The sequence below is a fragment of the Hippoglossus hippoglossus genome, chromosome 14 (genome assembly GCF_009819705.1).
Source record: "Hippoglossus hippoglossus isolate fHipHip1 chromosome 14, fHipHip1.pri, whole genome shotgun sequence".
Taxonomy (NCBI): Eukaryota; Metazoa; Chordata; class Actinopteri; order Pleuronectiformes; family Pleuronectidae; genus Hippoglossus; species Hippoglossus hippoglossus.
Genome location: NC_047164.1, coordinates 20661143 through 20687286, shown reverse-complemented (window position 1 = coordinate 20687286; position 26144 = coordinate 20661143). Strand labels below are relative to the sequence as shown.

The window sequence follows — 26144 nt, the reverse complement described above, 5'->3', positions numbered from 1 at the left end:
AGTGAAAGCCTCTGCTGTTTAGTATTCACCCCCCTCCACGTCGATCCAGGAGCTGCATCTATGACTCTGTAGTCAACAACGTGGGATTGTGGGAATTGAGGGGGGGGGGGGGCTCCTTAGCTTTAACTGAGAAAGACCTGTCTTCTAAACCACTCATCTCATCAAAGACAGAACATAACGCCTCTGTTCCCTTCCATCTCAACCAAAACATACATGTATGCATGGAAATCAAACCTTGGCTCTGATCTAAACTTCTTCTTACATCGGTACCTTCTGTTGCCTCCTGTCAACACTGTAAACATGTCTCTGTGAATCATGGAAGCCATTTTGCATTGATTATTAGAGCTGAAGAAGTGAACCAGCAGCACCACCAAGTGTCGGTGTTCATACAGAACAGGTTTATTGTCACAGCACAAGTACTGTCTGTACCAGTAAGAACAGAATGAATATTTCAGACATGTTACAAACAGTTCACTGAACGTGTAATGGTAAAAAAAAAATAGCAGCTAAAAGGAAAAGTGCATGAACATTATTGAACACGGTGTAAGGATATTGGACTACATGAATATGATCATTTATACGTACTGTAAATGTGTAGTAGTTATATATAGGCACATAAATATATAGTCATTACATCATGTGCCTGTTTTCACTTCTCAGATTGTAACTCCATTATCACATCTGTTTCTTCTAAAACTTTACATTTTTGAAATATGTAACAAATATAATTTAAAATATTAGTTTTAAACATTCATCTCTATATTTGACATTTCAGTGTAAAACTAACAACAACTACTGTAATTTAAATATATTTTAATATATATATAAAGTGGGCAGGTAAATATTAACATCATCTGTACTTCATTTATTTTGTGCAAAGATTTGCAATATTTTAATCAGATCTAATGTGAGAACTGCCAAACAGTGGCATCTAGTGGCGACTATGCAGTAATATAATTTATTTACAGTTGTTTCCCAGTTCTGTGACTTTGGTTGTGGGTGCTGCTGCTGCTGCTGCTGCTGCTGCTGCTGCTGCTGCTGCTGCTGCTGCACCCTTAGGTGTTGAAGACAAGGTAGGTGAAGTTCTCCTGCTTGGGTTTGACACTGAAGTTGTAGTGTCCGATGCGGTTCCTCTGGTAGTAGAAAAGGCAGACGAAGGCACCGATGAAGAAGAGCGACAGACCGACTCCCAGACAGGAGAAGCCGATTATAGTAGCACTGTCATACTCCTGCTCCAAGTTGTCTGAAAGAGCATGAGTCAGATAAGAGTGTTAAGAATCAGTAAATACAGAATCAATAGGAAAATGGCTTTGAAAGGTCAAAACCCTCTAGAAGGAAATATTGTATAAATACTAAACCAAACTATTGCTGAGCATGCTTTTTAATCATCTCATGAGTCCATTATGAGAGTAAAATGCAATTATTAATTATTGATAATTCACTTCAAATGAAAATACCTCAAATTTATTTTCATCAACCTGGCTTTTGAGATTGTATAATTTCCATCAAGCTACTTAAACTTTCCTCTCCACCAGACTGATTATAGAGAGAGCAGCACCACAGTCATCATCCAACTGAAGGCTTGGATAGTTTCTCTGCTGTAACAATTCAGCTCGTCAGAGGCAGAGCAGGAGCTGAGAGTGTCACTGTCACTTCAGGGGGAATTCTCTTTTTTACAGGCTCACACGTCATAACACAAGAGTGACATTTTAAATTATAGACATGGTCATTCCCTGTAAAAACACTCACAATCAAAAAGTCTTTGTATAGGTCCAGAGGAACCGTAAGCTGTTCCCAGTCTGTTCATAGATCGAGTGGTTCTCTGCAGACAGTCCTGCAAGAAAACACAAGAGAATCCTTCACTGTTCTTCCTCTAATCTTCAACATTCAAACAAAGAGATGCATAAATAAGATAGATAGATAGATAGATAGATAGATAGATAGATAGATAGATAGATAGATAGATAGATAGATAGATAGATAGATAGATAGATAGATAGATAGATAGATACATAGATAGATACATAGATAGATACATAGATACATAGATACATAGATACATAGATAGATAGTGCCTTTATAGTTTTAAATAGGATGTACTCACAGGCACACAGGTGTCTGATCCAATCTGGACACAGATGTAGACTTGGCAGTGCAGATAGATCACATTCAGGTTGACGAAGGAGAAAATCTGCACAGACACTCGAGATGTGCTGTGGTTCCCGTTCATCAACACGTCGGTGTACGTGTTAAAGGAGCAGCTGTGGAGAGAAGGATGTCAGAGATGGAAACAGAAGTGTCTTTTTTGTATGACTGCATCTGATGTGGGTAGAAATGGTGTCTAATGATTGTTGTAATATATTTGATTTCATTGCTATGAACATGAAAACCTTTCTGACTAAACTGTGGCGACCTGGATCGAAGGTGCCTTGGAGTCATTGACAGCACTGGGCTGACTGTTGATTTCTTGTTGACACGACATGGTTTTTGAGATTTGCTTTGAAATCAATTGCAAACTGCTTTTTGATATAAAGTTCTTTGAAAAAGATCCTCCCTCCATTCCTTCATTGATCTGTTCTCCTGTAAACCTCAATAATCAATATTATGGGATGCTTTGCTATCTCATATTTCAAATTTCTGAAAGATGTAAAGGTTTTGTTTTCCTCTTTATAATGTTTCCTCATGGGTTGTCTATCTAAACTGTATGCTTGTAATCCAGTCATTCTAAATCTATATTCATATTTTGTGTACTGGCATATATGTGTATATACATCTGCATCACTTGTGTAAGTGTAAAGTCATATACAATAGAAGACCAGGGGGTAGATGCCTGTCTAATGTGTAAATAAGAAGCTACAGCCAGGACGTGGTTTGCTTAGCTTAGCATAAAAACTGTTAACAAGGGGTAAATGGCTGTTTAAAGTGACAACATTCTTCTACCTGCATACAGGTCTACAGCTCAGTACATAATATGTTATTATCTTGTTTGTATAGTCCATACAAAGGCCAAAGTGTAAATAATGACAAAAACTTGGGTACTGTCTGTAAGGAGAAAACAAACATGATATTATGTGTTAATTACAGATGTTTAGAGGTGCTGGTAGACAGATTGCATGACCTCCAGATGAGTCAGGTAAGACCTGCTGCCACTCTTCAGGCTGAGCTGCAGTTTTAAATATAAAGCAGCTGCAGCTACAGTCAGCAGCTGTGGCTTTATATTCCACAGGCATATTAGAGAGTTGTATCAATCTTCTAAGACTCAGCAAAAAAAAGTAAATAAGCGTGTTTCCCAAAATGTCAAGCTACACCTTTAATAGAAAAGGCAACACACATAGTATTCTGTGGGGTTTTTTCTGAGCTTGAATACTGAATTTTGTGTTTGACTCATCATGATTAGAACATGGGGGAGTCTTCATATAACATCACAGATTTTATTTAGCAGATTACAGCTCATGAAGCCGAGCACGTGTTCTTAACCTTTTTTTAGCCTGTGAAGGTATTTTTAGGTCTCAGAGACCACCTAGCAATTAGTGTTGTCATGGAAATCTGAGCACCAGTTCCATTGGTATTTTATTTTGAAAAGCATGAAGGGAGCTCCACACTGGCTATAATGGGGAAAATGTCATGAGAGACCATGGTAGCAGTGGTTTTATTTATGTTAATATTAATTTGAAAATTCTTGTTATAATATTGTATGTTCTGTTTTGCTATCCCTATGACACAATTAAATAAATTGGGGTCTCAAGATACAAAATTAAAGAAGTCAATCCTTAATCGAAACAAAAACATAATATTTAAATAAATAACATATTTTAAAGAAAATAACGATACAAATGTTAATCTGTGAACTGCCAGGACCCAACTGTAGGGTCTGACTGCTAGGTTGAGGAGGTATTCTGAAGTGTGTAGTTATGGTAGTAATGTAGTAGTAGTAGTAGTAGTAGTAGTAGTAGTAGTAGTCATAGTATTTGTAAAATAATTTGTAGTTATTATAGGCAAGGTAGTTTTATTTATAAAGAACATTTCATATGTAGTTTGAAGGTGGTGTACAGGGACGTTAAGAAACCGAAATCAAAAAGGAAGGATTTACAAAGAGATTACAAAGAGAAGAATAAAAGATGTAGAGAAGAAATAAAAATGATTAAATTGTATAAAAATGTAAAAGGTTGGAGTTATGTTAAAGTATTGGAATAATATAAATAAAATAGATAAAAAATATTTAATTAAATTAAATTAATTACAATTGTAAAAATAATCCTAGTACCATTGGGCAATTGGTTCCAGCACTGTGCTGATTGTTTAGATTTGACCCTGGGCCCCACTAGCTGACCACTCCCCAGTGATCTCAGGGGGCTGGTATGGTTACATTGCCCTATCATGTCTTAAGTATTTAGGGTCAGCTCCATTAATATATTTAATTAAATAATAGAAACTGTTAATCTAAGTGAAACAGTGACAGGGACATTGTGCTGGAGGTGGAAACAGACCTGTCCAGAACGAAGGTGTAGCTTTGGGTATCTGCAGGATTCAGGGTGGGAGTAGCCCAGCACTTGTTGATGACTACTTTAATCTGCTCTGAGGAGGTGTTCAGGCTGACCTCCACCACCACTACGTCCTCAGACGACAAGCTGTAGTTGTGGGGCAGAGGGACTGTCCCATTCATCAGCTGCACCGTCACATGGAACGACCCCAGGCCCATGATGACATCTTTGATAATTTCATACCTGTGGATGGGTGAGAACAACATATGTTCAGCTATAGATTCAGCTGGGACACAATCTTCAATTGAACCCTTAGCTTTTTGAGGCAAGTACAACACTCAAAATAATGTCCTTTGGTCCAGGAATTTTTAGAAAAATGTTTCTAGGCTACATTATACAGTACAAATAGTCAGATTAACATTAATCACGTGAACGTAATTAAGAGCACTTTGTTAATTTCTCATTCTTGATATTGCAGGTGTGAACTGATGCCTCTGAGCAGTTCAGCCACTTCACCTCTCTCAACCCTGAGTATGCCGCTTGCATATTTTGATTGTTGTCACATAAAATCGTATTTTTGCTATACTATTATCTCTTCGCCTGTGCTCTGCCAATTGAGTCCATCGTTCCTTTAAAAGCATAACAGACAGAAAGCATGTTTAGCATACCCCATAGAGCCAAAGTCAGCAGAGATAAGCATGTTCTTCATGTAGGGACACATGATGGGAACCTCCAGCCGAACTCTGGGTACCTCCACAGTTCCACTGGGTGAGATGTATGGATCCATGGTGTTGAACAGGGTCACAGATGCTGTGTAGTAGGTGTCATTCTAAAAATAACAAATGTTGGAGGCAGATTGGGTTGAATGCAATTGAATTGTAGAGACAGAGAAAGAGCAAGAGCAAATGCATCAGAAAAGAAAACCCACATGTGTAAGTATAGTGTCGCACTCATTCCAGGCCACGGTCAGCTGGGCATGGGTAGCATTGCTTTCGTTGACGCCACATTCCAGCAAGCCCAAGTACAGGGCGCTTTCTCTGATTTTGGTGTTCAGAAGAAATTCTCTGGCAACTGTTACAGTGATGGACGTGACCCTGCACTGCACTGAGATGGCCCCTTGCACAGAGCGGGTTGTCTGGGCCAAAGCAGTGGTTGTAGCAGCAGCAGCAGTTGTGTTGGTAACAGTGGGTGCAGGAGTAGAAGTTAGGGATGTCATTGTAGTATTGGTGTTTGTTGGGGGTGTAGTCATGTTTGTTTTTGCTGTAGTCATGGTTGTTGGGGTCGTAGCTATGGTTGTTGGAGCAGTAGTCATGGTTATTGGGGCAGTAGGGATGGTTATTGGGGCAGTAGTGATGGTTATTGGGGCAGTAGGGATGGTTATTGGGGCAGTAGGGATGGTTATTGGGGCAGTAGGGATGGTTATTGGGGCAGTAGTGATGGTTATTGGGGCAGTAGGGATGGTTATTGGGGCAGTAGTCATGGTTATTGGGGCAGTAGGGATGGTTATTGGGGCAGTAGTGATGGTTATTGGGGCAGTAGGGATGGTTATTGGGGCAGTAGGGATGGTTATTGGGGCAGTAGGGATGGTTATTGGGGCAGTAGTCATGGTTATTGGGGCAGTAGGGATGGTTATTGGGGCAGTAGGGATGGTTATTGGGGCAGTAGGGATGGTTATTGGGGCAGTAGTCATGGTTATTGGGGCAGTAGGGATGGTTATTGGGGCAGTAGGGATGGTTATTGGGGCAGTAGTCATGGTTATTGGGGCACTATTTGTGGTTGTTGCAGCTATAGCCCTAGCTGTTGGGGCAGTAGTGGTTGTTGTTGTGGCAGTAGTAGTGGTTGTTGGGGCAGTAGTCATGGTTATTGGGGCAGTAGTCATGGTTATTGGGGCCGTAGTCATGGTTATTGGGGCACTATTTGTGGTTGTTGCAGCTGTAGCCATAGATACTGGAGCAGTAGTGGTGGTTGTTGGGGCCGTAGTCATGGTTGTTGAAGCTGTTGCCATGGTTGTTGTTGGGGGGTTAGTAGTGGTTGTAATTGCAGGAGTAGTGGTAGCTAGAGTGGCGACAGTTATGACCGTAGAAGTGGTTGAACCCGCTGTGGTGGGTGTGGCTGTAGTAGAAACCATTTCACTCGTTGTTATAATGACAGTGGTTATCTCTGGAGTGGTTGTCACTGTGGTTAAAGCTGGATCACTGGTTGAGGCCGTCATTAGAGATAGAGGGGTTGTGCCAGCTGTAGAGAATATTGCAGGTATTGGTGATGGTGTGATTGTCTCCGAGGAAGCATTTGCTGCACAAGACAAGACACTGCGTTACAAAACACAAAGATATTCTCTTCACTAGATCTGTATAAAATCAATTCATACCTTGACAGGCTCGCCCAGGCCTTTCTGGGTTGTTGTCTGTAAACGTGTCCGTGCAAACGCATGTGTAAGAGCCCAAGGTGTTTGTACATGTAGCCCATTGGGAACAGTCGTTTTCCCCTGATTCACATTCATTAAAATCTACAAAACAAATAATTTTGGATCAATAACTTTGATGTTGTTTTTAAGTCTTGTAAAATGTAACTGCAACTCAATAGCATGATTTGGTAAACCCCCAGGACCTGGCAAATGCCCATGTCTTTTTAACCACTGCCCCCCTTAGATCCAAGTCTTCAAGTCCTTACCAGGATAACCACGATGACATCATTAAGGAGTTTTCCATACTCAGAGATGAGTATAACTAATGTTGAGTAACTCATCTAAAATACTGAGGTTTAAAATCAAACTTAGGCTACAGCTGAAAAGTCAGAAGAGAGTCCTTTCTTTAACACTTTTCCTTGAGCTTGATGGAAAATGTCATGAGGTCAAGGAAAGTTGTGAAAGACAATTCATAAGGACAATCATGATGCTAAGAGAATCAATCTGCACAAGGCTGCATCATCAATACATTTTACCGATATCTCCTTTCATAAAGAATGTTCCAGTGTATCCTATGACCAGTGACCATAGTCATTTAAATTAATTTCGAGTTGCATTAAGATCATTCTCAACACTCAAATATAAAGTTTTTAGAACAGCGAGTAAAAAGACGTACCAGTTATGCTTGTGCTGTTTCTATCCACAGTGTATCTGGAGCTGTTCATCAGGGAGTTCAGCAGAGCCAGGGACACATTACTGATGTCTTGGCTTTGGCTTGGGGTGAGGATGAGGGTGAGGGTGAAGTTGACCACCACACTGCCCGCTGAAAAGCTCCTGATCTCAATCCTCACCAAGAGCTTCATTTCCGGAGACAGAGACTGGTAGATCTGTTTATGGCAGAGATACGCGCATCAGTCTGAGTGGGTGAAACAATAAAGCTTGCCAAAATGTTCATGTTTAAACCGTGTGAAATTCTTTTCAGAGCTCACATTCCGTCATTAGATGAGCCTTGTAATGCACCTACCTCCTCTATGATACTGGCAGTGAGGTTTTTGTAGGCCTGGCTGCTGGAGTTGTGCAGGTCAGCAGTGAAGTTGATGTTGGTGAGTCGAGTTGTGACGTCAAGAGTCTGAACATCTACAAAGAAAAGCCTTACTTTGTACAGTTAACATGTCCACAACTAAATGTCAGCTGTCTCACCAGCCTTGGGCCTGTTGGTTAAATAAGGTTTCCTTCATCACACATTAGTCATTAAGGGAAATTATTATCCCTCGGGGTAAGAATCTGTGGCTGCATCCTTTCATTTAGAAAGGAAATTAGAAAGTCAGTGTCTTCTCCTGTGGCTGAGGGAAATCGTCCTTCTGTTAAAAAAACATACTACTAAAACAAGAAAAAGAAACTTAAATTGATCTAAAATATTCACTCTACAGCAGCAACTTAAGGGCTGTTCTTTTTTACTACAGCTGTGGCTGAGGAGGTAAAGCGGATCATTCACCAACTTGAAAGTTGTTGACTCAATCCCCAGCTCCTCCATTCTGCTTGCCTCATATTCTTGGGCTACTCTGTCAGAGTGTGAATGTAGATGTGTGATAGTAAAGCACAGCATACAGTAGAGCTCGGATTAATGTGTGTGTGAATGGATGAATATGATTTGTTTGAGATTGAAATTTACCATAACTAATATTGTAAGATCTACAGTATATTAACAATAATTTGCTGTAAGTTTTGAATTCATGACACAACTGTAGCCTATATAGTAAATAAGGACATTGGAAGGTCAAAGCCACTGGAACAATCAGTTCTTACCTGTCTTGACCAATACATGTTGGGTGACCCCTTCTCTCCCGCAGGCACTAGGTGTGACAGTGACGTTGTAGAGCCCCCCAGGCTGCAGTCCCCTCACCTCCATCATGGTCTGATGAGTTTCCAAAGGGTGAATGACCTCTGACCCTTTCCTCAGAACAACCCGGTAGGTCTGGTTTGTCTGAAACTGGCTGGACCAGTACACGCAGAGGGAGGTTCCGGTAACGTTAAACGACATTAAGGTGGTGATGCTGGGAGGAGCTGGGAGGTGGTGGTGGGTAGGAGGGGAGAGATAGGGGCAGTGAACAGGTTTATGATTTATTCATTGGAGTTAATAAGTTTGACATTTATTGGGAGATATGCTGGTGTACTTTCTTGCAGATTTAAGTGACATTTTGTTATACTATTGCCATGCCTGTGTGCAGTGGCGGATCTTGGGTCAGGGGCCACAAAGGAGACACAATGTCCACAGAAGGCCCAATTATATGTCCAACAACTCCTAATACAGTATGGTGCATATTTAAGACATCCCTTGTTTACTGTTAGCACACATCATTCAATACATTTTTTTATTTCCTTCCTTGATACTTAAATCAACTAGATGACAAATATTGATCGAAAGAAATAATGAGAGACATTAGGGATAGTTTTTACATTTGGACACAACAATTCCTACTCTGGCTCATAAATCGTGAATTTAGAGGTCGACACAGCCTTGACGAAGACAAATAAACATTTCTTACAGCATGTGGTTGTCGGAAGACGTAACTCCTCAGGTGAGCTCATGCTGGTGTAAGGCGCAGAGCTCGTCCACTGCAGAGCATGTGATGAATTATAAGGGACAGAGCTTGTATTACTCAGAGCTGTAGTCATGCTGATCTCAGAGGAGTTGTAGGTAACAGTGGTGCTGCTGTCTGCAGGCTCCTGTGTGGTGTTGGGGGCTGGAGTGTAGGCTGTGGTCATGGGTGGAAGGTGGGTCAGCGGGGTCTCTGTGCTGGTCCACACGTCATCACCAGCTATAGGAACAAAGCACAGACATCAATGATGAGAAATGTTCCTTCGATCCATACATCTTAGTTGTAAAATAAAAGGTGTATTATTGCTGATTTTAAACTTGCCACTGCAGATCAACTTACTGCCATAAACCAACAGGTAAATCCATCCATCTACACCGCTTATCCTTTTCAGGGTCACAAGTGGGCTGGAGACAAACTGAGCTGAGATTGAGCAAGATAAGGGATTCTCCCTGGACAGGTCACCAGCCCATCACAGCACAAACAAAGGTAGGCTGTGTCCAAAATCACTCACTGATCCAATAAATAGTGAGCCATTGTGTTGTGCTGTCCGAATGTTGAGGGACATTTTTCTTACCCTATAGTGGACTCATTGTTTCCCAAAGTGCATCGTGAAGAGTATTGTAAAGCCAATGGTCACTTACTGAGCAATATATACCATCATGCATTGTGCTCACGGCGTTGACAGGACAGAAAATGGCAGAGAAACAAGGGGGGAGAAGGCAGCAAGATGAGATCAACCTGTAGAGGTTGCTATCTGCCTTTTACCTAAAGTATTATTACTAAATGAGCTCACTATATAGTCTTATAGTCCTACATAGAAGTCAATATATGGTGAGTAGGGGGTATTGGATGAGTCGGACACAACCAAAGACCAACAATCATTCTCCAATTCATTTAACTGGACTGCAGGAGGAAGCCAGGTTATCTGGAGAAAAGCCACACAAACATGGGGAGAACATGCAAACTCCTCACAGAAAGGCAAAGGTGCTAATCACTGCACCCACCCACGCTCCGCCACTAACAGATGAATGATAAATATATATTGTCAACACACACATACTTGTATATTCAAGAGTTAGAGATGTGTACATAGGCCACTGGACTTGTTTTTTTGGACTTGCTTGTTTCACCTCTCATCCAAGAGGCAAACGTCTTCAAGAGCCACCAGCAAGTCCAGTTACCTATGTACACTTCTGAAAATACTGGATGATAAAGAATCTCATACTCTTTGTGAAGATACTTACTGATATAATGCATTTCCTAGTCCCCTACCCTTAGCTTAACCATTGCAGCTACATGCCTAAACCCCACCCTTATCCTAGCCCACGCAAATCTAATTCTAACCTCAAACTGCTTGAAAGTGAGAATGAGTCAATATGTCCTCACTTTCCCAACTTGTCCTTTCTTAAACCTCTCCACACACACACACAGACACACACACACACACACATAAAGTCCAGTTTAAATTTTGCGAGACGTAGGGGGGTCAACAGGTCGCAAGGGTATTGCAGGACTAACATACGCAGACTAAAATCATTCACACAGAGTCACTTCTAACTTTAAGCACAACAAATACTTTAAATCATCTAACCCAAAGACTTAGCTAAACTAAACCTGAACTTAACTTAAAAACATGTCTTTACCTTAAAATGTAATTATTTACATTATTGGAACTTCTGTCCCCTTGAAAAAGAGCAGAGGAGTCTCTGTAATGTGACTGTGTGAATGGATTTAGGTTCCCACAACATGAGTTAAACACACACACACACACACACACACACACACACACACACACACACACACACACACACACACACACACACACACACACACACACACACACACACACACACACACTCCGTTTCACCTGTACAATGGGCTCCAGGGTTGCTAGGCTCAACATCAATGTATCCTTGGTGACAGGTACACTGGTAGGATCCCACTGTGTTGTTACACTGTGCTTGAGGGGAGCACTGATGGAGAGCAGACTGCACACACTCATCCACGTCTGCAAATACAGACGCATGAAAAGGGTGGAGTGGAATTCCAGTTACAAACATACAGTACAAATCATTGGCATTTGGACAGTTACACATTTTTGTTCTTCCTCGTTCTAAACAAAAGTGCTAAGTCTTGACAGTATGAGAACAATGAGAAGAACTCCCACACACTGTCTCTCGTGCTGCTGAAATATTTACTGGTAACAGCGTCAATCTGACCTTGATCCAGGTAACTGATTAATATTTCAGCAGTAAACGAAGACAGTGTGTGGGAGCTCTTCTCATTGTTCTCCAGTTGCAACTCCCTCACACGTGCCTGTCACTCATTCAGCTGTGCAGAGATTTTTCCAAAAATAAAATCTCAGAAATATGTAAAGAACTGTGTGAGATCTGTAACCCCAAGGTTTAGGGGCGGACAAAAAACACATGTATTCTCACTAAATGTGGAAAATCCCTCGCAGTCATCACTTCCTGAAGTCTTCAACCCACACACATCAGAGGACACTTTGTGTAGCCCATATTCACACAGCAGCCATTTTCCTCTGACATCATGCTCAGTGTCAGAAGCTCAAAATGCTGTCATGAACAGAATAATGTGGTACTGCTGTGATCCCGGTTTATAAGTCATTAATACAGAGAATCTGACAAACTGTTTTCATTTCACTGCAACTGAAAGGCAAAGGACAATAAAATCTGGATGAAAGTGAAACCATATGTGAAGGTTGAACAATACATTTGATCTCTCTTCAGCTAACATTGGACACCAGCTAATGTGAATATAAAGCTCTGGTTGATTTGATTCTTCATTATCATTTTGCTTTAGGTCATGAACTGTGCCATTTTTCTCCACAGTTTTCTCCTTCAATCATATTGATAAAGATTGATTTTCAGTTTCAGCCATAAGACATTGTTACAGAATTCTACTAGTTTGTTTTTGTTTTTTGTATCGGGTTTGTTAGTGACCTGCACACTTTCTGTTTTTCAGGTTTGCCAGGTGTTTGCATCTTGTGGTGAATCCTCTGAGGTTCTGGTCATGAACTTTTCTCTTGATCATTGACAAGGACACGTGTTTGTCCAAATCCATGTTTACACACCTGGCTCTTCAGTATTACAAAACTTTGGCAAACTCACAATCATCTGTCTGATGGATTTTTACTTTTAAGCTTAATGATTATCTTCCTCATCTTCTGATCTAAACGTATCTTTTTATAATTGGTTATTTTTACTGGGACAATATGCAATTAAAAGCCGTTGCACCAGATTTATCGCGAGATAAAACAAGATAATAATAATAATAATAATAATAATAATAATAATAATAATAATAATAATAATAATAATAATAATAATAATAGCAACAAGAGTACTATAAGGCACCACAATACATAAAGGTCCAGTGAATACAGGACTGTAGTCTACAGGTGCCCAATAAACATTTAGTGTCAAGGTGTCCAATCACTTGGAACTTTATGCTGATGAGTTATAGTTGTGTTTGGATAAGGAGTAATAATTGTAAGATGTAATGCCAAAACTGAATATAACGCATACTATTATGACAATAAACAACAAGCCAGAAACATAAGAGAAATACATTTATACTGCGATTATACGTGCTCAGGTAAATATGAGCAAGGTGAACTTCATTCACTTGTCTGAGGTGACCGACAATAATGATACATTATCATTTTGGCATAAAAGGTTGAATAAGATTTTGTGTAGATTGGAAATCACCTGTAAGAGAACATTTTGAAGGCAGTTTGATGTGTCTGTGTGTCTGCGTGATGGAGAGCTTGTTACTGTGTTTTTTGTGCAACACTAACAAGTGTGACTGATCCAGATTCATGATTAATATCTTGTGCGTGCATTTGCATGTGTGTGTGTGTGTGTGTGTGTGTGTGTGTGTGTGCGCGTGCGTGCGTGTGTGCGTGTGCGTGCGTGTGTGTGTGTGTGTGTGTGTGTGTGTGTGTGTGTGTGTGTGTGTGTGTGTGTGTGTGTGTGTGTGTGTGTGTGTTTGTGTGTGTGTGTTGCACTTGCTCTGGTGTTATTTTCCGCTATAGCAGGAAACATCCCACAGATGACTGCCACTCAAATAGAAGTGGTGGGAGAAGGAAACTGTGGTGCGACTGAGTCATTTCTTCCTGAACACTGTGTTCTCTGCAAAATGAATCATTCTCAACTCGGCAAGAATGTCATTTCTCTGAAGGACAAAAAAAAAGCCCTGTGCAGCTTCATGGAGACAAACACAGTCGAGCCTTCTCACCTTCCACGGTTACAGATGTCACCTCTTGTATGTGTTTCAGGAGCAGATGCAGCTTTGATGTGACAATGTGCAGTGTCAGAGTGGAGTTGCAGACGATCAGCAGTGACGTTGCAGTCCTGTATGGATGCACAGGCCACGAGCTGAGGTAATGGACTGAAACCTCATCAGGCTGCAAAGCTCCAGTCATCTATTAGTGGTAGAGGAACAGAAAAAACTCATTTATCGCAGAAGAAAAATAATCCTATCCTGATATAGCTGATATAGCCTAACCTCTGATGAAACCTTGGTATATGTTCTATAGTGTAATCTCCCAATAAACAGCATCACTAGACCAGGTATTGTGACAATAATAGTGGCAATAACTGGCCAGAGGTCTTCACAGCATACAGTCTTATCACAGATTTCATACATACAAAGTTTGTGGCAGAGTTTGTTTCAACATATTCAAGGTAGTTTTACCATTGCATGTAGTAATCGTGTGTGATTCAGAAGTCCTTCATCCTCGGACAACAGTTGCTGGTGATCTGTCTTCACCGTCACTGTCGCATTCCATCGGTATCCTCCATTCACAGAATAATTAGCTGAGCCTGAAAGTCACATTAAAAGTGATCACAAAGAATAAGCCCATATTTTCTCACTACAGCCTTGTGGCATCTGGGGATGGATGAATATTGTGAGTATGGAAGGCAGGTGAAACTTATAGTTCACTTAAGTAGTATAAAAGTATGGCCTTTCTCGTGTTTAATAGAAATGTTGCCACTACTTGTTTGATCATAAAAACTTAGTTTCCATTAAGAACTTAAGATGATGTATCTTTCTATGTAAAATGATTAAAAACTTTCAAAATTCTATCAAACTTAATTTGGAATAAAACCAGATATAGAGATTGCATCTCAAACATTACAGCAAATAAACTAGGCTGACGAAGTATGTAAAAAGCACAAATCCTTCTCCCTTTTTGCCCTTAAAAAATACCATCATAATTTTCAGATGCAGTAGCTGGTTTGCAGTAATGTCTGTAATTTATTTGGTTTTTGAGATAAAATGATGGACATTAACATTCAGTTAATCAGCAAACCTCTGATGTACTGTCTGACACTGTCTGCATGGTTAAAACCACTGAGGTTTGGGTAAAATGTAATCCCTTAACATATGACTTTACCAAAGAAAATATACAAGGCGGTTGATAATGAATAACAATCATTTAGGAATGTGCACTAACTTGAAGGTTGAATGCAGAGAGAGCGACCCAGTCTCTGGCAGCATTTCTGCCAGCCTGGGCAGTCCATGTCCCACTCACAGTCCTCTGATACGGGACAAAGTCCATCTGCAGTTGGACATGAGCCTGGCTTGGCGATGAGCTCTCCAGTCCTGTTTACAGCTTCATTGAAAGGAAATGACAGGTTGCAGACCATATATTAGCAGCAAGATACTTGCTGCAGTGTAGTTTCTGTGCTTCCATCTGGTGCCTCGCACACAGCAACACACACCCAAAGGTCACGCTGATTACTTGTCTGACAGCCCGAAATCGAATGATGTTATATCATCAAATATTACAAGCACAAAAACAACTGAAATCTGTGAGCAAACAGAACAATTAGTGCTCTTCTCTCATCCTCACACGCAGACATGCATAAATGGTGTTGGATACACTTACACAGGGCGCAGTAACGACCGACTTGTACGTAGCCATCGCAGCACTTGGTGACCAGCTCCGTCACTGTCTTGTGTTCTGTCTGAGAAACCATCTTGTAGACAGTCACTTGACATGTCTTCCATAGGAGCCAGCCGCCACAGTTGTTTGTCACAGTATATGGAGCCTTGTGCATCACCAGGTAACTCACAATCCTTGTCTCGTTGTGAATACAAAGATGGTAGCCAGATGGAGACAGACTATTTCCTGGAATAAAGTATATTTTGTCAATTTAACTTCCTTGCTAGTTAGCCTCTGGCTGCCGAATGACATCTTGTGACCTCTTATGTCTCCAACACTCCACCTTGATTTTGACTCATTCAAGTATTACATCACATGTCTTACTATATGTTAAAAATGAATTGTATAGGTAAAGCAAAAAGTACACATACTACTAGTATAGTTACACCTACACACCATAATCTTTTATGACGATGCATCAGTTACATGTTAATCCGTCATCTGCATAGAGGCCTACCTTCATAGCCAATGTTTTGTCCCCTACAAAGAGCCATCAGAGCCGCCGCCACCCAGATGGAGAACGTCCAACTCATTTTCACAGATCAGAATCTCGAAACTATATTTAACGACCACATTGTACGTGCATGTTTCTCTTTGAGATGACGCTAACTAACTGTTCAGGGTGTATTCAAAGACCAAATCCTCTGTGGCTCTGTCTTCCTCCTCCCCTCGCTGCACCATCAGTCCCTGATGGACAACAAAATCATGGCAGCCAGTGGGTAAGTATTAGATGCGTATTAATATCTGTAGTTATTTTGTACTGAAATTGCATTCATTTTTGAAAGCACGTAAACAATTTCATATCTTACATTGCCATAATTTCAATGATAAGTGAGTGTGTATATCACAGAGTGAAAAATCCTTTGGTTCACATAATGTGTACAAATGAAAATGCCTTTTTTCTCTTTTGTAGTATGTACAAGTTGTCATTTTACACATTTTTGGCCGTATTAGGGCCAGTAAACATGTTTATGATGCCAGGGAGACAGAGATGAGGGATGGGAGGAGTCAAAGTCCCTAATGACTTGGTTTCCACACAGGTAACCATGGCAGTGCTCGCTATGCTGCTGGCGCTAACAGCCTGTGTCAGCCATTAATGTCAAGTAAGGAGGAGTGAGAACTTCCCTGCCATTTTCCCACATGTCTTCATTCTCATGATATGAAGGAGCAGCGGGAGGCTTAGTCTGTCAGAGATATGTTCTAAAATAAGATCAAGATTCTGTCATCACGCCATCATCAGTGTGTAAGCCTATGTGCATGTTTGATTAAAAAGAATATAACAGGTCCTCTACATTCTGTATTCCGTTTCATACATATTTTTATCCTTCATAGTGGCAGTGATTAATATAATCACTGATTAATTCAACAGTAATGAGGTGTGAAAATGTGCCTAATTATACTTGGTTGTGGCACGGTGACTGGGTACAAGCTGATGCACTGGAGCATGTAGATGTAGGGAGGTGCAGGGCTACAGGCAGAAGTCATCTAAGGTCAGAACACATTCAATGGTTTCACCACAAAAAAAATAGAATAAAACGTTGTTCTATGAAAATAAAGATCATGAGGGGCGGTGCATTCAAGTGCTGCTGCTGACTGGGTCACAAGACTGTTGCCAGGTACTGATAACACTGGCTGTCTAGGACTAGACCTGTAGGCCAAATAAACATGGCAACGAATCCCCACTGGATGCCAATAATGACACAAATCTACTACCATGCTAGAGTGACTTCCGTTCAGTCTTGACCTATCAAGTTTCATTGGGGTTGGGGGGGCATGTAGTTACACCGGTATTATATCTGCACCTCACAGTTTAGACAATGTCAGACTATATACTACATATATATATATGTACATATGCACATATAAAGCGCGCGCAAGAGAGAGAGTAATAATGATAATGAATAAAGCAGTATTGGATGGATGTGTGTGTGTAAATGCTTCTTCTTAGGCAAATTTATTTGTATAGAGTAATATCATACACAAAGGTTATTCATCTACCAATAATCAATCAATAAAATAAGACTTTAAGTAAAGATCATGACAATAAAAAATACTGAAATAGTCAAACATTTAAAAAGTATAGAAACAGTTTTTTTTAAAAAGCACATCACTAACATTGTAAATATTCCACAAATCACTCAGTCCCTCCAAACATTTACTTTCCAGTGAGAAGTCTTCATTTAACTCTCCACTCTTGGGCAGATTGCTCTAACATGTTATTTAATGTCCAGAAAAATATAGTTATAAACGTATTATTACACTATAATAATAACAAAGGAGCAGTTAAGTACAGGATGTGTTGCAGAAACGAGGACAACGTAACACAACTTTACATAATTGTAACAGTAAGTTTCCATTTCTCATCATAAATAGGTTGGTTAAAACCAGCTGAGTGACAGTTGAAATCAAAAACATGACCTATCCCTTTAAAAGAGCCCCGGTGTCGACTCCTCCGTTAGTCCCGCCTCCTGCTCCCCGCGCAGCCTATCACAGCGCGGCGCACGTGACGATCGTTCCTTGCGATGACCTCATCCCTGGTGTGGGATGACGTCAAATTCAAGATGGATGGAATCACGACCAGTGCGCAGAAAGCGACACAACAGTGAAGAAAGTGGCGGCGGTGCGGAGGAAAGAGCGTATTCACGACGTGCAGGGTAAGTGCGGACACACCGGGAAACTTAAGGTTTGACGCAGCAGCGGGGAACGCAGTTGGCGGAGCGCTGATAAGAAGAAGCTTCTTTCCTTTTCCTCCCTGACGTAACTGGAGGGGGTGGGTGGGTGGAGGGGGGGGGGGGGGGGGGGTTTTGCAGCTGTAAAACCTGAGCGGATACAACCTGTTAGCCAGCGACGGAGCCGCGTCGGGAGCACAGGACTCTGAACTGAACCCAGACACCCTGAAGAGAAACCTCCACTTCCAGCAGGGCTTAGCGGCTAATTCACCCCCCCACCCCCCCCTCCCTGCCCACAGTCAGTCAGCCCCGCGCCGTGTGTTCACCGCGGAGCACACCGAGGGGAACGCGCTTAACTTTTTCCCGTTCTCGCTCAGACAGCATTATACCTTCAGCGTTAACGTGGAGGCGGAGAGGCGGCTCCGTGGCCATTAAAGCTCTCAAACGCCGGGCTGTTCTCCGACCTCGCTGCCACATCTCGGCTGGAGAAGTTATTTGTCCTGAGAAACGGGAGCCACGTCTCATGGATGATCTAATGCTGAAAGCCTGACTCGACTTCCTCATATCTGACGCGGCTCTCGCCATCACCGCTGCTCTGCGAGCTCGGTTCACACGGGGAGAGAGAGAGAGAGAGAGAGAGAGAGAGAGAGAGAGAGAGAGAGAGACAGAGGCCACAGAGGCCACAGGCTGCTTGTTTGTTTCTGCTGAATGAATGAACCGATTACAGCAACTGTCACTGTAGTCAACATGTCTTCCGGTCACAGTTTTCAAAATAAACGTGCTTTATGTGTGAAAAGAGAGTACATTTGAATTCGAAAGTAAACACCCGATAGATGCCTCTCAGTGTAATATCTGTTTGTGACCATGTTACTCAGTACTTGTTATGTTGTGACTTGTGTTGTGTACAAATCAATGCAACAATTTGAATAAATTGTTGCCACTGTTTAATGCAAATATATTTTATTACCAGTTTATTAGGTATATTTACCTAAATCTAATGCCATTTCCCTTATTACCTTATCCATGTGGATGTTCTCACGGCACCACAGACTACTCTCCAGGTTATCAGTATGATATTCCTCAAGGAGAAGAGTTATTGCATGACTGTTGCATTAGACTGCATTACTTTTAGTCAGGTGTACCTCTTAAAGTGGTAACTTGGTGCATGTTGCAGTAATGTCCGGAATATTAAAATAATGATAATGCCTTTACAATACATCATATAAAAACACAAGAATGCTTTGCTTAACAGCAGTAGACACAAGGTGGATTCAAGATTCAAGAAAATTATTGTCATCGTGCAAGCACAACAAAATTACAAAATTGTCATCATCAAATCAAATTGTGCCTGTTATAAAGATTTTCTAAGGAAAATATACAAATGTAAGCAACTATATGATAAAAATATGAAATAAGCAAACGAAGTATAAGATAATCTTCTGTAATTAAATACAAGTTGAGGTAATGAGGGTGCAGTTAACAGTAGGAAAATAGAGTAAAGTGACTTATATTATATGTCTTATATAGAGTCTTTACGATCTGTTTCAAGGGACATTCACCATCTTGTCCTGTATTCTAAAATAATATTAGTGCAGGTTGTGTTCATTTTGGACGAGGTGCGAAAGCCTGTAAATGTCAACAGGAGGTGATAATCTGGGGGAGACATCACAAACATTCAGCGGTGAAAAGTCTTTACTTTAAATGTAAATTTACTGCATTAGTTATTGAAGCTGATTTGACAGAGTTAAATTTTCATGCTTTCTGACTACCAACCTGATGTAAGGCCCATAAACATACTCAGTGTATGTCCTTGTGTGTCATTGTGCACCATGTATGGGTAAAGAAACAGGTTCATCTGACTTCTAGTGATCATCATAAACAAGTACTAGTACAAATAAAAACATATAATTTAATCTTTAATTAGGACATTCTTTACAACGTCAATAAACAAAATTATAATTGAAGATCATCATGTGTTTAAAGTACGGCGTGGCAATTATTTTCATTATCAATTAAAGAAAAACATAAGCAGGGTGATGCATACCATGTGCACACACTTTTTTATATATTGTAATAATGCCATTTCATAACGATGTCATTATAAATTACTGTACTATATGACATCACTTTCTGACTCCAAAATATGATGTCATTAATACTTTATTGCAGTAGTCATTTACTGATTTCATTGTGATGTCATGATTACGTCATTATCCTACTATATAATCATAAATCATTTTTTGTTCTATATAAGCTTTGGGTCATTTCTATAGTCCTACAGGATACCTGGAAAATGCATTTTTGAATACATGACACAATTGTGACATTTGTTTGTGAATTCTTCATGACGTCACTTATCAAATGACCTCATGAACAGAATATCTTTTATTACAATCGATTCTTCATTTTTGCCATGGACTTTTGTGTGAAGCACTTTGTAACCTTGTTTAGATAAGTGCTATACAAATAAAGTTATTATTACTATTATTATTATTATTATTATTATTATTATATGATAGGGAAATCATTTTCTGGGCAATATAAGCATCAGATTGTTTCTCTATTAATTCTGAAGATCATGGAAAAAGTTTTTTTTGGAACATATTCTTTTTGACGTTTGACCGATCAGCTCCACAAGTTAATCATCTGGAGATGCTTGTCTCTGTGAAAATGTACAACAAATCTGTTGAGTGCAAACTTAATGATAATCTTTATTTCCATTCCTGCATTATAATAAAATACTTTTTCCCTTTTGTTTTTTTCAGCCATGGAGAGCCTAGTGCATTACAGTAACCCCTCCCATGCCCTCTCAGTGTTTGGGGTTCTCAATGAGCAGCGACTACGGGGCAAGATGTGCGACGTAGTCCTGGTCGTGGCAGACCAGAGGTACCAGGCCCATAAGTGTGTTCTGGCTGCCAGCAGTGAGTATTTCCAGTCCTTGTTCACACGGATGGATGCAGAGTCACTGAAAGTTGTAAACCTGGACTTCTGTGAGCCCGATGCCTTCGAGATGGTTCTGAATTACATTTACTCCTCCTCGCTCTTTGTGGACAAAGGCAGCCTTGCAGCCATTCAAGAGCTGGGCTACAGCCTTGGAATCCCTTTCCTTACCAACATTCTGTCAGCACGACCCCATGCATCGTACTGTGTGTCTAGAAAAAGGCTTTCGTTCTCTGAAGGGGATGAGAATGATGTCCAAACAAGGAGTGTCATTGTGTGCCGGGTGCGGAATGACACAACCCATCCCTCTCGCTCAAATTATCAGAGGAAAACATCAGAGAGATCATTATCTCCCCACTCAACTCGGGAGGCTGCTCAGCCACCATCAGAACACAACTCGCACGAATCAGTCAGGAACTCTGAATCCATCAAAAGGAAATCAACTGATCAGAGGGAAGCTGCTGAGAGGAAGTCCACCAATCCTTACTCCTCCATATTAAAAGGGAATTCATCACACATGACATCTGTGAGGCCTCAGCTGACATCATCTGTGTCTTTCAGTGATGCTGAAATACAGCACGTAAGGATGCAGTCTGACATTGACCCAGGTACTAAAGAGGAGAATAAGGAGCAGGACCAGCTCTACCACACCAAAGTGCCCTTTGAGGGTCAGGCCAGTGAGCCAAGCCAGACCATTGACAGGAGCGGGCCACTCATAAAAAGCCTCCTCCGAAGATCATTATCCATGGACAGCCCCGTTCCAGTCTTCTCTCCCACGCTGGAGCTGAAGGAGCTGCAGAATCGAGAACAGTCGGTTGTTAAATTGGCATCAAAAGTGTGTGGGCCAGAAACATCTGCTCATAATGGTAATTCAAAAAAAGCATCTCCTCTGGTTCTCAGGTCAAAGTACCCCAGCACGTGTGATGAAGAAACTCAGGTAGAAAGAGAGGTCAGTGTGAAAGCTGAGCCAAGCAGTCCACTCGCAGACCCCATGGACATAATCCGGATCACAGTGGGAGATTCTTTGCCAGTCAACCTTAAAGACTTGCAAACCAACTATGACCAAGGATCCAGGATAGACTTCAATCCTCTGGGGAAAAGGAAGGAGAGGCCAGACAACAGAAGATATCCTTTTAAGAAGAACAAATTTTTTAAAGAACGTACCCTCCCACCTGATGAGAACATGTCAGAAACAGTACCACAGAGTGTCAGCAGTGAATCTAATGAGAACAGTGCAGAGCTGTCTCACAACAAGATTTTCAAATGCTGGAACTGTCTGAAAGTTTTCAGGTCTAGTGCTGGACTACATCGTCATGTAAATATGTATCACAATCCCGAAAAGCCGTATGCTTGCGACATCTGCCACAAGCGCTTTCATACAAACTTCAAAGTGTGGACACACTGCCAAACTCAGCATGGTGTCGTACAAAACCCAGCCTCGTCCTCCAGCTCCTCTGTACTGGATGAAAAATTTCAAAAGAAGTTGATAGATATTGTGCGGGAGAGAGAAATAAAGAAAGCTTTGCTTTGGAAGCTAAAGAGGAATAAGCAGGGCTTCCAGTCTCCAGTACTTAACAAGAAGAGATTGAGGCCCAGCTACATATGTCCTTACTGTGGGAAAGTGTTTGTGTTCCAGTCTCAGTACAGACAGCATTTAAGAACACATCCTACAGACAAATCTGACCAGGACACAGCAAGTGAGAGCATCCTCTACCAGGAACAGGATGAGATCACTCAGCAGAAGAACACAGACACTGGTGTTTACTCCTGTAGACTCTGTAATATGAAGCTGTCATCACTCTTTGAACAGGGCGATCATGAGAGGGGCTGTCGTCATGCAACTGTATGCCCGTACTGTGGCCTCCGATTCTCAAGTCCAACTGTCAAGAGGGACCATGAGGCTCACTGTAAGTACAAGAAACTGACGTGCCTGGAGTGTATGCGGACCTTCAAATCCTCCTTCAGCATATGGCGCCACCAGGTGGAGGTCCACAACCACAACATGATGACGGTGAAGGACCAGATTCACCTAAAGCACGAGGAGAACAGTGAAGAGGCGTCTGAAATGCTCATAGAGGAGCATTACAGTGATGAGCCTCTCGCAACTGGGAGCTCGAGAGAGAACATTGGTTATAGTGACTCCTCAGGGCCATACATGTATGATTCAGAAGACTCATCATCCTATGTGCCTGAGGACCTGAGCATGGGTCACCATGGCGAACTGGTGGTGAAGGAGGAGCCTTTAGAGGAGGCTGTGAGTGAGATGGAAAATACAGAAGCTGCCAAAATTGGGTTGGAGGAGCCTGGTGTGTGGCCATGTGAGAAATGCGGAAATCTTTTCAGCTCTCGCAAAGACCTGGAACGACACCAGGAGCTGCTATGCCACATCAAACCATTCATCTGTCACATCTGCAACAAAGCCTTCAGGACCAACTTCCGCCTTTGGAGCCACTTCCAGTCCCACATGTCCACTGCAAACGAACCTGGAGCCAAAGAGTTCGACAGACACCCCTCGCCCCTGTCTCCCTCCCCTCCCATGACTCCTCAAAACCTGGAGCGCCACTCTCCGCAGGCCACCGTGCTGAAATCCGCGCAGCCGCCGGCGCCAGCTGCTGCAGAGTTTGCCGAGGAGTCCAGCAGCCCAGAGCCCTGCAGCTCATCAGCAAGCAAGACGAAGAGACCCGAACTAGAACGGCAACCCAGCAGCCACAGCCCTCTGTCAAGGTCAGACAGCATGGAGAATCCAGGTGGCACTCAGGAATCAGACACACTCTTTTACCACGCACCGTCTCTCTCTGCCCTGACGTTTAAGAGGCAGTACATGTGTAAACTCTGTCACAGGACCTTCAAGACGGCCTTTAGTCTCTGGAGCCATGAGCAGAGTCACAATCACATGTAGACCAGTAATATCAGTGCATTTTCATGAGAGACGATACAGAATATCCGAATAAACACACCTCAGCCTACAAAAGGAAGACTTTGAATGTATAGCTTGTTCGCTTGCCTCCAATGTCATATATTAAAGTGGCCATGCTCATTAGAGGTGTAAACGTGAATGTGCAATCAAGTGCTAGAGCCCTGTGTGAGATGAAATGATCATAAATGGTTTATTTTCCTTTCAAAATGATCTGTTTCAAACCTCTTTTAGTTGTACACTAGTATTTATCTATCTAGGTGTTTTGAGATAACAAGGTACAGAGTTGCACCAGTCGGCAAACGGAGGTACAACTACATACACTGTTGTCTCAGAGTGTGAAAAAAGTGCTTTAAAGTTTTGGAGCTTGCAGTTGAATTAAATATTAGTGCTTTTCTGCTTTTGTGTCAGATCTATCTCTTGATGTGAGTCACATCCCTTAAGGTAATATTGGTGGCCTCAACAATGTATTCAATATGCACTTTGTTTAACACTTTCGTTGTTAAATGGGGTGGTTTAATCCAAAATTGTAGCTATAGAGGTTTTAGGCTGCAGAAGTAAAAAAAACAAAACATGACTAGGCCCAGCAGTTTGTGTTTTCTTTCTTCATACTTAGCATTCCTCTGAAATTTGTTGTCTCATATTTGAGCCTCAGACTGATTGACCTTCAGTATAAAAAAGATGTTCTAACACACAGTTCTGCACATCAGACTCACCTCAGACACCCTCTGGTTTCAAACATTGCTTCTCAGTATGCAGCCTTGACTAATTGCTTACACTCAGTTCTGAAAGGTCACTGTATCTTCCTCATAGTCAGTCTGGTGAATCATTTTTTTTTTACAAGTGAATGAGTCAGTGCAATCAAGGGTCATGAGATTTGAGAAAATTGTGTTTTTTTTCTCCACAGGTAAATACATATGTTTCCAAATGTTGCTGAAGAAAATCAAGTGTAAAAAAAAAAAAGGTGCTCAGACCAGCTTATTTGGAAAAATGGGGAATATTACCAGTGAAGATAATGGGCAGGGTTGATTTAAGAGTATCCTAAATACTACATTAACATCATTCAAGTATTTGGCTCATCACTTCACCTTCTAGAAATCTGAAATATCCGCAGCGGGCAAACTTTCAGACATCTTTGATAAAAGCACACTGCAGTATCATAATGCAACATATGGTTGAACTCAGTTAATGAATATGAAAGTTCTAATATTAATTTGTGTATATTAGACTCTACTCCTGCTTCACTAAAGTCTGCTGCCCCAGTGCAGCATTAGCAGTGTTATGTAAATACTCATACACTGATAGATTTGTGCAATCGAACAGGTGGTAATGAACCGAGCTTTACAATGCTTTGGTGGCCTTATGCAAATTTTCAAATGCTTTGTCGATATTGTTTCACATGAAAGCACAACAGACGACTTACAACTCAGGCATTTAGATTTTTGGTGGTAAAGTGGAGAAGAGAGAGGCTGATCTTTTTTCTTTTCTTTAATGGTGAGAGAATGTTTCTGCTTCCTAAAAGTTTATTACTAAAGATTGTGTTTTGATTGTATTCCAGTTGTTCCACAGTTGTATTCGCGTACTAGTATATTCTGCTTTCGCTTTACTGATTGTCTTAAATTATTAAGATTAATACTATTTGGAAGATGTTGATTGCTCAACAAAATTTGTTTTATTGTTTTTCCTCTAAATGAGTGACTCTAGCTGCATTTTGATGTTTAATTCATTGGAGAGATTCTGTATTGCGAAATAGTGCTCTTAATTTCCTGTGAGAAACACTTTTATGGTTTCACAGAAACGACTAGAATTGTGTATATGGAAGTGTTTGTATCTGCGATTTTGTACCAATTTTGTTAGTAAAGAAAAGTTTTATCTTTTTAGTATTCCTGTGCTCTCACTGCAATAATTAATACTGTTCTATTTGTATCAGCATCGGTTGTATTATTGTTGCTTTTGGAGATTTGCAGTCGTTTTGTGCTTAGGCTTTTCTACAGTTTTTGTGCTTAATTTCTGTAATAAAGAGTAACAATGGAGAATACATGTACAACCATATGTGGTGTTTGAATCATTTAGCTTCATTAATTTAGACCGTAATCAAACAACCTTTATCCATGTATGTTAGATCTTCAACAACTCAATGATCTTGATCTTTGTCACACTTC

At 41.0% G+C, this 26144-nt stretch overlaps 2 protein-coding genes across 4 annotated transcripts; one reads left to right on the top strand and one right to left on the bottom strand.

The window, feature by feature from the left end:
* Positions 1-381: 381 nt before the first annotated feature.
* Positions 382-16668, bottom strand: umodl1 (uromodulin-like 1). Of its 2 annotated transcripts, none has more exons than XM_034605805.1 (17): positions 15917-16668; positions 15403-15645; positions 14968-15126; positions 14205-14332; positions 13746-13932; positions 11353-11493; positions 9432-9704; positions 8692-8949; positions 7910-8022; positions 7562-7772; positions 6850-6987; positions 5410-6773; positions 5150-5310; positions 4488-4724; positions 2105-2261; positions 1750-1834; positions 382-1243 (listed from the first exon to the last, which is right to left on the bottom strand). In XM_034605805.1, exons 1-17 carry the CDS (start codon positions 15990-15992, stop codon positions 1056-1058), a joined length of 4119 nt encoding a protein of 1372 aa, XP_034461696.1. In that variant the 5' UTR covers positions 15993-16668; the 3' UTR covers positions 382-1055. The 2 variants fall into 2 exon arrangements, with proteins under 2 accessions (XP_034461696.1, XP_034461697.1); XM_034605806.1 differs by having other exon boundaries at positions 5410-6716; positions 15917-16665.
* zbtb21 (zinc finger and BTB domain containing 21) lies at positions 15496-26019 on the top strand. Of its 2 annotated transcripts, XM_034605808.1 has the most exons (3): positions 15496-15580; positions 16144-16178; positions 20894-26019. In XM_034605808.1, the coding sequence occupies exon 3, from the start codon at positions 20896-20898 to the stop codon at positions 23965-23967; it is 3072 nt and encodes a 1023-aa protein (XP_034461699.1). In that variant the 5' UTR covers positions 15496-15580; positions 16144-16178; positions 20894-20895; the 3' UTR covers positions 23968-26019. The 2 variants fall into 2 exon arrangements, with proteins under 2 accessions (XP_034461699.1, XP_034461698.1); XM_034605807.1 differs by lacking the exons at positions 15496-15580; positions 16144-16178 and adding an exon at positions 17865-18113.
* The last annotated feature ends 125 nt before the right edge of the window (positions 26020-26144 follow it).